Consider the following 16,909-nt stretch of genomic DNA (forward strand, 5'->3'; position numbering starts at 1 on the left):
ATTGCTGAAAAGCACAAAAAGCTTATCACTAAACAAATCAACAACAGGCAAACAGACAAGGCCTATAACTTTAAGATGTACGTAAGAGTTTGCCTTCTTGTGGTATGTGTGATATGTTAAACAAGTGCAATTAAAATGTAGGTATCAGTGCCCTTTCAAAATGCAGTTTATTTATACGCTATCCCTCTATAAATTTCCAAAAGTGTTTTAGTAATTAGTGCACTGAGGGAAAACTGACACATATATCAGGGTTGTCATGAGATAATTTCTTAGAAAACTGTCATGCATTTATTTACATATTTGGTCCAAAAAGATTTTTTTGTTTGTTTGTTTGTTTTTTTATAAAACAGGCAGCCCTTTTGAGTATCAATATAAACTGTGCTATCAATGGGACCATTTCATAAGGAGAGAATGGGACATCTGTTTTTCTTTTTCTAAAACAGAAGCATCTCTTACATTGAATAAAAAATATTTTCATGCGTTCCATGGACCACATTCATGTACCACTAGATGGCAGTGCATTAGAAGGATTCAAGGACATAGTACAATAATTTTTTTTTTAACCATACCTATTACTGTACAATGTATGCAAGTAACATGTGTAACACTTTCCAACCACATTTAAAGCAAAAAATGACAAAATAAAAAAATAAAACACAAGACAGGAATGTAAATAAAAAAAAAAAAAACATTAGAAAAAAAATCAATAGTAAACAGTTTTAGAAAATGTCACAATGTATTTCTTAAAATAAGTCTTTTTTTTTTTTTTTTTACAACTTCGCCTTCAGCTTTCTTCAAGGTTTTGAGTTTGTTAACCCCTCAAAGACTTCTGTTGAACGTATTCACAGCGATCCCAGAAGGATATCAGCCACTACACAAACAATGTGTTTTACAAAAAATGTCACTGTGTATGTCTCTGAAAGCTGGGTGAGGCTAGCAGGGCTATGATACAGTATATAGCATAGCCATCAGCAGTATTTATGAAAGGTGCTGTAACTCGTAAAATTATCTGATTTAGAATTAAGTTGGTAAAGGGTCATCATCTCCCTTACTGCATTTACATTTGCAACACAAAACAAACGGGGTTGCCAGTAAAAGAAATGGCGATGCCACCAAAAGCAATAGGCCGAATCCTGCAAATATACCTACAACCTGCAAGAGAAGAGAACAAATATATACGGTCACTCCAGTGTTATACATTTCTAACATAATTACCTACCAAATTAAACATTGACCACTCCACATGACAACACTGCAAATATTTTTAGGTTATCCTAGGTTTGATAGATACCTAAATAGATAAGACGCTTCGATAGATGTTCGATAGATAGCTAAATAGATGGACAGTTTGATAGACAGTTAAATAGACAGCTAGACAGACAGCTAAATAGAGAGCTGTACAGATCGATAGACAGACAGCTAGAGAGACAGACAGAAGGACAAACAGACACATAGATAGATCGATAGAGATAGATGGACAGACAGACAGACAGACAGACAGACAGATCGATAGAGATAGATGATAGATAGATAGACAGACAGACAGACCGATCGATCAATAGATAGATAGTGCCTTTTCATCCCACAATATTTTTGTAGAAGGTAAAAAAAGAAATGAAAAAAGAAAACCAGATAGATGTACATACGGTAATTTAAATTTTATATATTGAACAGCAAACTATACCCAAAATTGTGCTTTTATCCTACATGTATCTGCTACATACCTACATGTTTCAGGTTAATATTACACTACTATTTTTTATATTTTTTAAACCCTTGGGTTAAACTTGCAGGTAGCATAGTTCATCTGACAGAAGAATAATCAATCAGGAATACATTCATCCAAAGATAATACATGCAACCTCGCAACAAATCAGTTTAAGTATTGAAAAACTGACAATGACTCTTTAATTAGGCCCTTTTCAGAGGCAATCAGAGAGGCCTTGCCCAAACTGAGTAAAAAACAGCTGAAGATATTTGGACATAATGGAAGTTACATGATAGGTGATTAGTGACAATTATACCAAACGGCTTACAGGTCACAAAAAGTCAATCTAAAATGTATTTACTTTGGTTTTAGTTTTTACTTTTCTGAGAGCAAGTATAAGAAGTCATCTTTCTTTTTTTATTTGTATAGTTTGCAGTTAAACCTATTTTAGATTTTATTAAAGTACATTCAGTTTGGACGTTATCTCCTCTTACAGTTCAATTTGAAATCTGGGCACTAATTGGAACTCTGTGCTACATGCCTCGGAGGGCAACTAAATTTATCTGGTCATAATGTTGCAAGTGGGAATCGAGTCATGGGGACCATCATGATTATTCTGTGTCAGGAAAATGTGCATTGTAAAGGAAGCCATTGACTTCAAACCTGTGGCTGGAAGGATTCAGCACATACAATGCAGTGGGGAGATCCGATACAAGTACATTAAAGCTTAATGAGGTTCTCTTAAAGCAATACAAATCTCTACTAACCTGTGTTCTGTGCCATATAACTGATGCTCTGGAATGGCCCAGTTTATTTCGGCATGGTCCTTTATCATAGTGTATAAGCAGAAAGTCATCCTGTTTAAACAAAAGATAAATGTTGCCTTGAGTAAACCATTTCTAATAAGTATAAATTGCATGATTTGGTAACTTGAGAGAAATAATAAAACAACTTCAAAACTACGTCAAACCTTTTTGGAAATATTACAGTTATAGAATGTACAGAGGTATCCACTAATGGAGAACTTGATGTCAAAAAAACATATATGGCCCATTGGTTCTACAAGAACCAAGATACCTGAAGCTCTTTACCTCCCCTGGTGCTTTAAAGCATGACTATTAATCACTACGGTTTCGTTTTAACTGCAATATATTACATAGACTGTGAATGGTATGAGCCACATACTTGGACTTCCTCAGACATAGTCCATGAATGGTATGAGTCGCACACTTAAACTGCCTCACCTCACCCCCCTTTTTTCCCTTGCCCCATTTTCCCCTTTTTTCACTCATTTCTTTTTTTCTCTATCTTCTCTACCTCTTTCTACATTCTCTCTCCATCTTATGCTCATGTTTCTCTACTTCAGTAAATACTCATTGCTGGATGAACATATATCACTCAATTAGAGTATATTTATACAACCTTACCAAACATATCCATAAGGGGAGATATATCAACATGTCACATTTCGAATTTGGTCAAAGTACTAAAAGTAGAGCAATCACCATTAGAACCAGTATGTACATTCCAGGCTTATTATGCATTTACCCTGTGCAATGATGGCCGATGAAAAGTCAAATGATTATAGATTTTATTATATAAAATTAAAATATCCTAATGTTTATATTGATTTTAGGGGGTTGGCATTTAATGTTTCTACTCAACGTATGATGTCCTTGCCCACTTTTGTACCTTGCTCAATTAGGCTACCACAAGCACCCAAGTACTTTTAAAAATATATTGCACATTTTTTGTCTTAAAGACACAGCGCACCCTTTTTTCTGTATTGTTGTATTTTTAGTGTTTTATGAGCTATTGCACTTTATAAGGGAGCTGCTTCTAAAGTTTTAAGGTTTTTTGTATATTACCATTCACGATTTTAGACGTGTATTGAGAGCCATCTGTTACTTGTTCCTTTCTTTGGTAAAGTCTGCCTGAACCGAACATATGCACAGATAGTAAATGCTTATAGTCCTTGAAGCATCGCTTTAAAGGACACTATAGTGTAAGAATATAAGCATGCATTCTTAATGCTAGAATGTTATTATAACTATTTCGATTAGTGCACCCTCACACAGAAATTAGTAAATAAATACCTTTACTTTATACCTATGGCATGCCGCTTTTATCAGTACTGATGATCTCTTCCTTAGGGAAGCGTTGGGAGGCTAGTGCATGTATGCTGCAACAAGCGGCACTGCATCAAACAGCATCATCTCATAGAGAAGCATTAGCTCAATGCATCTCTAAGGGGAGCATTCGGCGTCTCCACATCGGTCCTCCAATCTGTAATCTATAATCTGTAACTAGCTGCTGTCCAAGTTACAGCTTACAGTGACTAGAGATAGCCTTAGGCAGCAATGTAAACACTGCCTTTTCTTTTATTTTTAAAGGCAATTTTGCATTGCTCAGTGTGTAGGGGCAGTCTCTTTGCTGAAGAACCACTACATTAAGCTGCAGCAGTTCTAATGCCTAGAGTGTCCCTTTCATGATTTTTCTGTTGGCAGCTCAATGCTTCCAGACAGTTTTAAACATTCTGAATTCTTCATGTTGTGTAACTGCACCTTGAACACTGAACATTTTCTTCCAATTCTTTATTTTAATGCGACAAATAGACAATTAAAATGTAACACAATAGAGTACTGAATACCATAGAATTTTTTAAACAATAGCAAACAACCAACTCAGACAGTGAGTGGGTGTAAAGAAGAAAGGAAAAGAGTTAGAGAAAAGGAATCAAGTAGAGAACAGAGAGAGGAAAAGAGAAAGAGAGAGGAGATGTGTGTCAGGGCTTGGCAGAAGAAACAGTTGGGAACATCTTTTTCTTTTGAATAATCTCTCCATGAGGTCCAGCCAGAAAAAAAGGATTTAATCCTATCATGTTCTAAGGTATTGTGCATATCCATTTTGCATCTCGATGTTCACCTAAGCTTTTAACTTAAAAGTTGATGGGAAATAATTTGTGAAACATATTTCAGCAAGCGCCCTTCTAGTTTTTATATGAATTCAGTCCCTTAATCTGTGTTTATTCCATGTTTAGTAAGACCTTCCATAAGAGATAAGTTCAGGGGTAAACATGTGCTGATCTATCACAACTCACATCAATATGAGTTCACTAGAGTTCCATATGTTGGGACTCTATGACACGTGTACAACAGATCACAACTTATCACAGTTTTTTTTTTTAAATTAAATCTGTAGTTGTCTTTAACATATGATACAATTTAACTAGGGTAGCGTTCCATCTATGCTTGATTTTAAAATATTGTTCTTTCAAAAAAATTGAGATAGAGGCCCTCTGAGGGGACCTCTCAAATACATTCCCAATCTACTTCCCTCCACTATCTCTCTGAGATCTATCTCTCTCTTGGTTATAATGAGCCCGAGTAGGAGGTTGGCAAAAGTGATAAACACAATTTGAATATTATAACTCTGGGGGTAAACATCCTAAGCACAGCCTTTCACACCAAGAGGAGAAGGTAAGAGCCAACAAACCCTCAACCTCTTTCAAATTAACTATTAAGTTTCATTATGTATTAGTCAGCCAACATCGATGGGGCTATTAGGGTCAGTTCAAATTGGCATAAATTAGTTAATTTACAAAGTGCGCCTGAAATATCTGTCTTGATGCCATCCCAAATATGAAAATGGAGGGTGGGGTAAAAAAGACCATTGACTTGGAATTTGTAAAGTTCTACATGTTGTGTGCTTTGATGAAGCAAATTGCAGAGTCTTCACTTTCTAACTTGATTTATAATAATAGAAATTACTAACTCATTCAGACATTATTTAGAATATAATCTGTGTTCTTTATTGAATACTCACATCGAGAGATTCCAGACAGTACCAGCAGAAGGCATGCTTGCAATTCTTGCACATCATCTGTGCACAACCTTCGTCGCGTTCTATATACACCTTACACTTTGGGCAGCGTTTAATCGGTACATCATTGTCAACAGCTTTATAAACAGAGCTGTAAATAAATCACACAATGTGACAAAACAATCAAAAAATCAAAAACAACAGCTTGGTGTATTAAAACAGTATAGTAATATAGAATGTAGGGCATATTCAATTCTAAAGATCCTATGTAAACCAAAATTACAATGCCATGTGCACTTCTGGAGATAATGCATCCTGGATGTAAAAACCCAAGGGCAGAGTAAAGAATATGTGACAGAGTCCTAACCTCAACATCTGAGGAAAGGGATTTAGGGGTAATTATGTCAGATGACTTAAAGGTAGGCAGACAATATAATAGAGCAGCAGGAAATGCTAGCAGAATGCTTGGTTGTATAGGGAGAAGTATTAGCAGCAGAAAAAGGGAAGTGCTCATGCCATTGTACAGAACACTGGTGAGACCTCACTTGGAGTATTGTACCCAGTACTGGAGACCGTATCTCCAGAAGGATATTGATACTTTAGAGAGAGTTCAGAGAAGGACTACTAAACTGGTTAATGGATTGCAGGATAAAACTTACAAGGAAAGGTTAAAGGATCTTAACATGTATATCTTGGAGGAAAGACGAGGCAGGGGGATATGATAGAAACATTTATATACATAAAGGGAATCAACACAGTAAAGGAGGAGTCTCTGTGACTCTGTCCTCTCATGGTTTTCCTCCTATCTCCCCCTACGCTCATTCAGTGTATCCTTTTCTAATGATACCTCCTCCCATCGTCCTGTCTCGGTTGGAGTCCCCCAAGGTTCTGTCCTTAGTCCCCTTCTATTTTCTCTTTATACTGCCTCTCTTGGCAAACTTATTACCTCATTTGGATTCCAGTCTACCACCTTTATTCTGATGACACCTAGATATATCTCTCCTCCCCGGACATCTCCCCTGCTGTACTCCAACGTGTCACTGCTGGCCTTTCTTCCATCTCTGACTGGATGTCCACCGGCTTTCTGAAACAATCTCTCTAAAACTGAGCTCATTGTCTTTCCTTCTCCTAATACCGATCCTCCTCTTTCGTTCTCCCTTCAAGTTAGTGGTATCCACATAAGTCCGTCCTTGCAAGCGGGCTGTCTTGGTGTCATACTTGATTCTTGCCTCACCTTTGAGCCTCAAATCCAGTATGATGCCAAATCCTGTAGATTCCATCTTAAAAACATAGCCCGCATCCGTCCCTTTCTTATGCAAGATGCTACCAAGGAGCTTGTCCATGCTGCAGTAATTTCCCACATGGATTATTGTAACCCTCTCCTCATTGGTCTTCCCAAAAGCTGTATTGCCCCGCTACAGTCTGTAATGAATGCTGCCGCCAGACTGAGTTTCCTCTCTAGTCGGTCCTCTACCACCTCACCCCTCTGTCAGCCCTTACATTGGCTTCCTGTATCCTATAGGAGTCAATTGAAAGTGCCAACCCATACCTTTAATACATTGAACAATTCTAGCCTCTCTTATCTCTCAACACAGATCCGTATTTATGCTCTTTCTCTGTCTCTCTGCTCTGCCCATGACCTTTTCCTGTTCGCTGCTCGCACCTGAACGGCCAACGCAGGACTTGCAGGATGTCTCGCGGGCAGCTCCCTTCCTATGGAATAGCCTGCCTACCGCCATCAGACTCTCCCCTAGTCTTCAATTGTTTAAGAAGTGCCTTAAAACCCATCTTTTTAGGAAAGCTTATGAGTAGCCTCTACCTCAAATACCTCTCCTAAAGGGCAGCACTCTAATCTCTCCTCCAGCTCTGCTTCACTCCCACCTTATTGGATTGCTTTTTCCTGTCCTTTTGTGTTTTACACCCCACCTCCTGTAGACTGTAAGCTCATTTGATCAGGGTCCTCTTCAACCTATCGTTCCTGTAAGTTTTCTTGTAATTGTCCTATTATAGTTAAATCCCCCTCTAATAATATTGCAAAGCGCTACGGAATCTGTTGGCGCTATATAAATGGCAAAAATGAAAATATAAATAAATAAGAAAAACTACCACAACAAGAGGACACAGTCTTACATTAGACGGGCAAAGGTTTAAAAATATTATTATGAAGTATTACTTTACTGAGAGAGTAGTTAATGCATGGAATAGCCTTCCAGCTGAAGTGGTAGAGATTAACACAGTACAGGAGTTTAAGCATGCGTGGCATAGGCATAAGGCTATCCTAGACTTAAGATAAGGCCAGGGACTAATGAAAGTATTTAGAAAATTGGGCAGACTAGATGGACCGAATGGTTCTTATCTGCTGTCACATTCTATGTTTCTATGTTTTCCTAAAATATATAAATACACTAAAGTTCATTCAGATAAGGTCTATTTGAATAATAAAAAGACTGTATACTAATATAAATACTAAAAATATAGCAGACACCAATATGCACAATCCTCTGGAATAGAAAAGGGATAGTTGTGCTGCGATTTACTGAAGACGGTGACGCATTCTTTAGAAGATGAAATGTAGATTGAACTCAAGGTCATAACTAGAATGGTGAATAGTGGGAGATGGAAACGTTATGTCAGGAAATTACATTTTACAGAAATGGATAGAGATGTATGGAATAGTCAACCAATGAGAGTGGTATATACAAATTCAGGGAATAAGGGAACAAAAACATGGATGAAGTGTGTGAATTAGATACGATATTGGCAAATGGGCAATTGGCTGCAATAAGTCATTGAAGATTACATTCCTAATTAAACTGACTTCTTGTAATGATGAAGCTGCTTTAGCTGTACCTGGATTCCCCGGGGAGAAAAGTAATTGGTACATTTTCTTGGCACCCTTGTCCTGGGTGCCAGTTGGAATTGCATGCTGAGCAGAACTCAGTGTCACAGGATGAGCACTGTACCAGCTGTGGATTTTGGGGTCCTTTCTCTTGTATCTTGCAGACAGCTTGGCAAGATGATGACGGGCACCATGTTCTACATGGATCTAGAAGTACTTCTACGGAGAAAATGGACATTACTTAATAAACACAGAAAAATGAACACACGTTATATCGCAGCTAATGTATAGTATGCAATAAGAAATGGAAAGCTATGGAAATCCAGAAATTGCGAGAGCAGGCAAAAAGGACGTAGGTGAGCCTATTTTAGGGTATATTGAAAATAATAAAAACTATAGAAATGTGTTAAAAGTGAATCTGGAACCAATATAGATTAATATCCAAAACAAATCTTTCTAACAAGAAAGGTATTGGAATCTGATATTAGCTGGAGATATTGCAGCAATTCTAGATCCCTGAATCTCTAGATGAAACAGAAATCCTGATTAGTTTCGTAATCTAGTTATATTACCTTGAGGCAATTATTCATAGGAGATAAGTTTTCTTAGAGATTATATTTATTTTATGACCTCTGGTCTTCTTCAATTCTTTTTACAATATTAGTTTTATTGCAATATTTTGTAGTTGTTATATGCATTTATCATTGTTATTGTTATATAGCATTGGAAAATATTTAGTTTTTGTTGTTTTATTTAACTCAGTTGTAGTTGATTATCCATCCATTCTTTTTTTCTCTCTCTTCTGCATCGTCCTTAATTATGTGCTCCCCATTTTGTGTCACCTTGAGGAGTCACCATGAATTGGAACATGTAAATGACACTGTATACTTTTAGCAGAATTCAAATATTGTCCATGACCACCAGCTATATATCTAATGACGTTATCCATTTATGTTTGACACATTTGCACTTAAATAAGCGAGCCTGGGAAAGTCTCAATAATGGTTCCACTTTGCCTATATTAATCCGGACTTACCATTTTAATTATTCTAATTCGAGTTGTCAGGTGCCTGCACCTACCCAAAGAATATCTAGTTCTATAATGCTTTCCCAAATGCAAACCCCAACCTAATAGATATATATTGTTACATGCATTATATCCATCTATGATTTTAGTCTGTATGTTCACTTTTTTGTTGACCAAAGACCTACTGAGTAGTAATGCTCTTAGAATCAGATGTGGACTTTAATATTAGATGTGATTAACGTTTGTATCTCTGCTCGATGTCTAACTGAGGCATTTAGAATCTGTTCACAAACATTCAAGTTCTTCAACAGCTTCCCTGTCTTCTGCTTATGATATGAATTATCGATAACAAAAAGCATTCTAATGTATGATTTGCTATTGTTTCTGTTAAAGGAACACTATAGTGTTAGAAATACAAACATGAACTATTTTTTAGGGTCCCCGCACCCCCTATGTGTGGAGAATTAGGGTGATTAAGCTTATTTTTTCTTCCTCACTGCTGGCCCAGCCTCCATGGCTGAAATCATCAATCTTGACGAGCTCAGCCAGTCCAACACTTTCCCACAGGAAAGAATTAGGAGGTGATTGTGCATGCACGCAAAAACGCTGTGCCAATCAACATCTCCCCATAGACATGCATTGAATCAATGCACCTCTATGCGGAAAGTTCAGTGTCTCCATGCAAACCTTGGGAGACGTCAACTGTAGGTGCTGCACACAGTGGACTGCCTCTTAAAAGGCAGTGTTTACAGTTCTAACAATGCAAGGACAGGCTACAGACACCAAAACCACAACATGAAGCTGCAGATGTTCTGGTGACTATACTGTCCCTATAACAAAGTATTTTGATCCTAACGTTCACACATTTTTTGATACGGGATTCTATTTATTTGAATTATTATTTTTGTATTTACAGAGACTAAAACTTACGATAGAACATATTTGCTTTAATGTACTGTATACTCATATTTAATATGCAAACTGTATTGTCTTGTATTTTATTGTATAAATAAATTACTGCAATAATTGTTGTAGGGGATACCCGCAGTTAAACATGTACACAATCTCTGAAACATTCTTCTGCTGCATTGTAAAGAAATTGGCAATAAAAGAAAGTCACAAACAACTGAAAAAAAATACACAAAAATGAGACAAATGCAAAAAGACATTTAAATGGCTGTGAAACTAGGCTTTATACAATTTATATAAACAAATCTGTATTTCTAATAACTATAAAAAAAACACCTAATATAATATTAACACAAAGGCATATATATATATTATTTTATAAAATATATTAATAATTTAAGGCAAAAAGAAGTAGCTTTTTTATCATTCAGAAATGTATAAATGGAGGAGTTATACTGATATTATTCTATAGCAATTATGAAACAATGCACGACTCTAAACAGCTATTGAGATTACATTAATAGAATCCAAAACAACCCAAAGCTGTCTTTTACAAATGTTTAATACAGGCTATTCATTCATTTAATGCAGTATGAAATTATAAGAAAAGTTTTAAAATAATGGAAAAAAATTTAAAAAAATTTAGCGGAAAGTCAATTCACAAGGTAGGCTTTCTATAAATCGGCAACTGGATTCCAAGCAGAGTACGCCAAAGAACAAACCACTAACAAAGTAAATGTAGAAAAAATGTATTCATTTTATTCTTGCTTTATAGAAAATGAGCAAGCAACAACCGATGGCTTGATAAAAAAAACACACAGTGGGGTTCATTTACAAAGTGTTTGCACTTTTAAACTCAACACTGAGTTGTAGTGGTTATGGTGCACAGAATGCCCCTTTAATACTCAAAAAATAAATAAATAAGGACTAAAGCAATGGTGCAAAATGTGCATTATAATGTATGTCGAGAAAGGCATAAATTTATAAATACATTTATAGGGAGAGACAGGAAGAATGTGCTTGAAGCAAAGTAGAGATAGGAATGATGTGATAGAATTTTAGGGGTCCCTCGAGGGATAAAATAACATACAACGGAAAACCATTTTCTGTAGAAAGAGAAGAACTAGAACATAAGATATAGTGCCAGAAAATTGAGTTTGTTTTCTCTATTACAGAAAGGAATATAGAAGCATAGAACTGCCAATAGAGGTCGTAGAGTGGAATACAATTAACAGTTTCAAGAAGGGTTTGGATATAAACATTGCTTTCTTAAGCATGAAATAAAATCAAGGATGATTTAGACAGGAAATGGGCAGACTAAGTCAGGCAGTTACGTTTTATCTGCTGTCAATGAAATAGTACAGGACACATACCTCTTTCAAATTGCAACTTTTTATATCTCTGCATTATATCCGATGCAACCATGCACTCAATCTGTTAAGAAGAAGGAGATAAAAAATGGTAATCAAAATACATTTAACACATAAACACTACTGGATCCCCAACTATCAATCACATCTTATACATTGTAAAAACTGGAGGGAAACAGAACCACTAAATCACATATTGCCAACACTCTTGATAACAGGTCCCCTATAGTTTGAAATAAACTAAGATACACTAAAGCATCTATGTCACCTTAAATTCTATTTAGGAAAAATGTTCTATAAGGGAATTTGCTTATATTTAAAAATATGCCTTGTAATCCTTATAATGTATTACGTTAAAGGAACATTGTAGCATTAGTCATACAAACCTGTATTCTTAACGCTATAGTTCCCCTTTTCCTATAAATATAGGGGCCTCACTGTTTGCAATAATTTAAATTTAAAAATTAAATGATTTTTTTGCAATGCTCACCTTTTATCTTCCTCTTCCTGCAACATCATGGAGGAGGTTTGGCATCCTCTGTGATAGTCCAATCCAATGCTCCTCATCGAATGAGCTTGCGCAGTGAGTGCTTAGCGCACAATCAAGCTTCTCCATAGGAGAGAACTGAATTCAATGCTTTTCTATGGGCTCCCATGTCATGTGCAGCCGAAGCGCCTCTGGTGGTTGTTAGTATGACAGTTACAAGACGTGGATTTAAAGGAGCCCTATAGTGCCAGGAAAACAAACTCATTTTTCTGGCACTATAAGGTTATTAGGTCCCCCCCCCTCCCCTAGGGCCCCCCTCCCGTTGGGTTGAAGGGGTTAAAACCCATTCAGCCAGTTACCTTAATCCAGCGCCGGGCTCCCCCGGCGCTGGTGACCTCTCCTGCCTCTGCCGACGTCAATGCCGAATGCGCATGCGCTGCAAGGGCTGCACGCACATTCAAACCACCAATAGGAAAGCATTACTCAATGCTTTCTTATGAACATAAGTGTAATCTCGGTGAGATCTTCACACTGAGAATCGCGGAAGCAGCCTCTAGTGGCTGTCAGGTAGACAGCTACTAGAAGCTGGATTAACCCTCAATATAAACATAGCAGTTTTTCTGAAACTGCTATGTTTTCAGCTGCAGGGTTAAAACCAGGGGTGAAAACCATTGAGTTGAAGTGGTCTGGGTGCCTATAGTGGTTCTTTAACCTTGCAATGCAATCATTACAGTTTCAAGGTTAAAAGGAGAGGACCACTGCATCCAGACCACTTCATGGGGGTGACTACATTGACCTTTTAATTATTGAAAAGCAGATTCGTGAATACATGTAAGTATAATGACAGTTTCACAGAAGTATTTTTATTGCAAAAATATTGTTTTGTAAGAAATTATATCTGAAAATAAATAACAGAATGATTATTACCTAAAAATAAATATTGAAAACACTTCACCAATATACATATAATAACCAGTGTGCTCAAAATGCATTTATAAGAATTCTTCTGAATATTCTTCTATATATATATATATATATATAAATAAATTCAGAAGAATTCTTATAAATGCATTTTGAGCACACTGGTTATTATATGATGGCAAATATCCAAAAGTATGTAACACATTATCTTATAATGCACTAATACATTTATTAGACTGGATAATGCTGAGCTGCTTTTGTCGTAATACTAATTGTTCACATTCACCACTGCTTTTATAAACCGGATTGGAATCTTGTGAAATACATGTGCACACGTATCAAGATAAGGCTATAGGAAATAGTCTTGAACATTACAAAATGAGTTTGACATAGACCTCAATTACTTAATAGAACATATAAAAATAGGGGAAAGAACAGAACATTAAAAAAAAAAGACTGATACAAGCTTAACACGTTCTGTGCTTCCAAAGACACTGACGAATAGACAGACAGTCATTATATTTCTTGTTATCTAATTTCCAAATGATGTTACCTCATTCTCCTGCAAATGGCCTCTTTTAGGACAGCCAGCGTCAGGGCAACTAATAGCGGTTTCCAAGCCTTCCTTAATTAGAAGCTCAACATATTGTTTCAAACACTGTTAAAAAAACAGGTATGGTCAGATCTTCGCTATACTAATAAAGCATAATAATAAAGCATAATAAGTGTACACATAATATGTAAAAACTGCTACGAAGCACATATATTTATTTGTGTTTACAATACCCAATGATTTCAAATGCCCAGAGATTTTTATAGCCAGTAATATAAAATCAAGGAAAAATTTGATAAATAATAATAAAAAAATATTCTATTACATCACATTAACAGCCCCGAATCAGGGATTATAAAAACACTGTATAATTATTTTCTTTATCTGGAGTGCTAGACAACTTGCCCATGCTATGTTGCAAGGTATTTAAAGGGTTACTCCAAGTATCATAACTAGTAACAGTGACACTACTAGAGGTGGAATTACACCACCAGCGGCAGAGAGGTTAAACAAAGAGTGCATAGTGTTTCAAAGCGAATCACTGAAGTGGTTATAGTGCTTGGAGTAACCCTTTAAATTAACCATGTAAATTGAGTGGTTTATGCAATTTTATGAGTGCACTCTAAGCTATATAACCATTTCAATTATTTGTTTTGGTTAGGGTCCTACTACTGTTTGAGTCCTAGCCCCAGAAAGTTTTGGAGCAGTTGGACAAAAATTGCTACTCTCCCCAGCACACAGAGCCTGCACTCTTTGCATCCACACGGGTAAGGCTGAAACTAAAATTCTGTGTGATTATGTCCAACCTGGATAAAAATGACGAGCTGAGCGCAATGGGGAGAGGGTTAGACAAGGCTTTCAACCTAGCATAGATGATACTGGAGACAATGAGACTGGTCATATTGTGCAACTTACATTGAGAGCAACAAGAAATTCCTGGCCTACTAATGAGTATTAGCGCAGTTACTGCATTTTCTGTTTTGGTTTCTTTTGGCTATGTCTGTGCATTTCCCTGGGTCTGATGTCTATGTCATACAGTGTAAATTACTTTGGTGCATGAATTATTGGCACCATAACTGGCCATTTAGAAACCTAGATCAGCCACTAAATATCTGTTTATCACCCGATTTCAGCAAATTAATAAGCTGGGAAGCTCCAACAATTAAAATAGTAAATAATATACTTTGCAATCCAACTATTTTTTAGTAATAATACACGAAAAAAACCTCCATGTCACTTGTCATCCCCCTGATGTTCCACATTCCATCCACATTCCATTAACAAGCAGAGACAGATAGAGAACCGTGTTAGTGGATATGAGTGGTCTTTTAATGTTTTCCATATTGCAACACACTATCAATGGTAATAGTAATGAAACAATATGACTGCTGTAAATACATCCATGACAAACGTAAGAAATTGGCTGAGGATAATAAGAATTTTAGTTACGCAAACACTGGCGAGCTATAGATCGTCCACCCCTTATTATACAAATTAAATGGCATTATGCCACTTGCAATAAACCGTGACATGCCTGTTGAACTGACATATGCCACTTAGCATTACCAATTCACCTAGAACCCTGTATTTTCTTGCGTAACTAATAAAGAGATACAACATAACTGTAGACTGCATAATCTCACTGTCAGAATTACTTAAACATTCTCGTATTTACACACAAAATGCCATTTGAAATTAAAGTTTCCATACACAATCTTATTTATTAACTGAGCTAGGCTGCCGTGTTGCTCTTCTCACAGTTTCTACAATTACAAGTTTATTTTATTTTATCCTACTCCTAATGTTAAACAATTTTCTGGCATGATTTTTTTATTATTATTACTATTATTATTATTTTATTATTCTGTCAAAAGAAATAAATAGTAATGACTTAATGACTTACTAAAGTAAATGTAAACGTAATATTTACTTTATATTTTGAAACATTTGATATTGTGAAACTAAAGCAAGTTACAAAAAGAACAGTCCATAAAATAACACATTTTTGATGCATTAGTACATTTTGACAGAATGCACAATACAAGCAAGTTGCCTATTCAGTACTGTGTTAAAAGATATACCAGACTACCCCCAGTTGCTTTTTATTGTCAAAGGAATTGTGCTGCACAGCTGTGGCCCACATCCCATGTAGGCTGTAGGCTTGAAGTCCAGAGCAATTGCTTCTTGACCCTTTCCCTTGGTAGCCCTACAGTGACTTATGTGTATTAAGTTACTTGTTTAACACCATAACACATATTTATAGATTTCGATATTGCTTTTCTAACAATAATTACATGTTGTAGGCAACCAAATCCTAAACATTTGAAATAGTGGCTCATATGAAATATCTACTTTTGGTTTGGCTGCAGATAAAATGATTTAATACTTATTATTAGACAGACACTAGTCCAGCAACTACAAACAACTGTCTCTTTCGCCAAAGCTCTTTACACAGTCAATGACAGAGGCAGCTGAACCATTTCTTCCTTGTCTATTATGTTAGTAGGGCATAAGTCCTAAGATAAAAATGAACCGAAACCTCCTGTGTCTAATTAAAGTTCTATTTACAAAGCAGATAAAAATGTACAGAGAGATAAAAACGAGTAAAGTAAGTTAACAGCTGATTGAAAATAAAACCATTTTGTTCATTCAGGCTGTGTAAGTCACAGTCAGGGGAGGGGTGGCTGAGGCTGCACAGACAGAAAAAAAAGTGATTGAACTCCTAAATGGCAGAGAATTGAGCAGTGAGACTTCAGGGGCATGATCTATAAAGTAAAACCGCTTCATTAAGCTTAAGTTGTTTTATTGTCCATTTAAATCATTTTAGGTGTCTTGTAATGTGTACAAAGTACTTATACGTAGGGGCAGATCAGGTTTCGGAGTGGACAGATCTGGTATTGATGTCTACCCCAGCCTATCAGCAGATAAGGCAAACTCCCTGGGTATAATTATGAATATGCCAAAACATGACTTCCTTGGTTCTTTTAAAATCAGTTAACATTTTAAAGTTAAAATATAAATATTTTTTAGGTCAGACACACAACTGAAGTTATATCATATTAATGTTTGTTACATGCTTTCTCCTATTTTTAGTCATCTGGGTTTCAAAAATATACATCCATCCTTCCATACCTTCCAAAATACCTCGATTAAACACAGCAATCCTGAATTTTGGTCCCGTTTCAAGTGACTAGAGCTTGTTCTCTGGAATACCATTAAAATGCTCCCAATAAGCGAGGAGCTAGCACACCATTAGATGCAGTTGCTCTTTGA

General features: G+C 36.2%; 1 protein-coding gene across 1 annotated transcript in view; it reads right to left on the minus strand.

Moving 5' to 3' along the window:
• Nucleotides 1-701: 701 nt before the first annotated feature.
• Nucleotides 702-16,909, minus strand: part of RNF144A (ring finger protein 144A) — a 36,007-nt gene continuing 19,799 nt past the window's right edge. The window contains exons 3-8 of the mRNA XM_063440880.1: nucleotides 13,637-13,741; nucleotides 11,679-11,739; nucleotides 8,381-8,588; nucleotides 5,534-5,681; nucleotides 2,476-2,565; nucleotides 702-1,152 (exon numbers count right to left, since the gene is read on the minus strand). Of these exons, the coding sequence (XP_063296950.1) occupies nucleotides 1,021-1,152; nucleotides 2,476-2,565; nucleotides 5,534-5,681; nucleotides 8,381-8,588; nucleotides 11,679-11,739; nucleotides 13,637-13,741 (744 nt within the window). The 3' untranslated portion in view covers nucleotides 702-1,020. The remainder of the gene's footprint in view (nucleotides 1,153-2,475; nucleotides 2,566-5,533; nucleotides 5,682-8,380; nucleotides 8,589-11,678; nucleotides 11,740-13,636; nucleotides 13,742-16,909) is intronic.

This window comes from Pelobates fuscus, chromosome 2 (assembly GCF_036172605.1).
Source record: "Pelobates fuscus isolate aPelFus1 chromosome 2, aPelFus1.pri, whole genome shotgun sequence".
Taxonomy (NCBI): domain Eukaryota; kingdom Metazoa; phylum Chordata; class Amphibia; order Anura; family Pelobatidae; genus Pelobates; species Pelobates fuscus.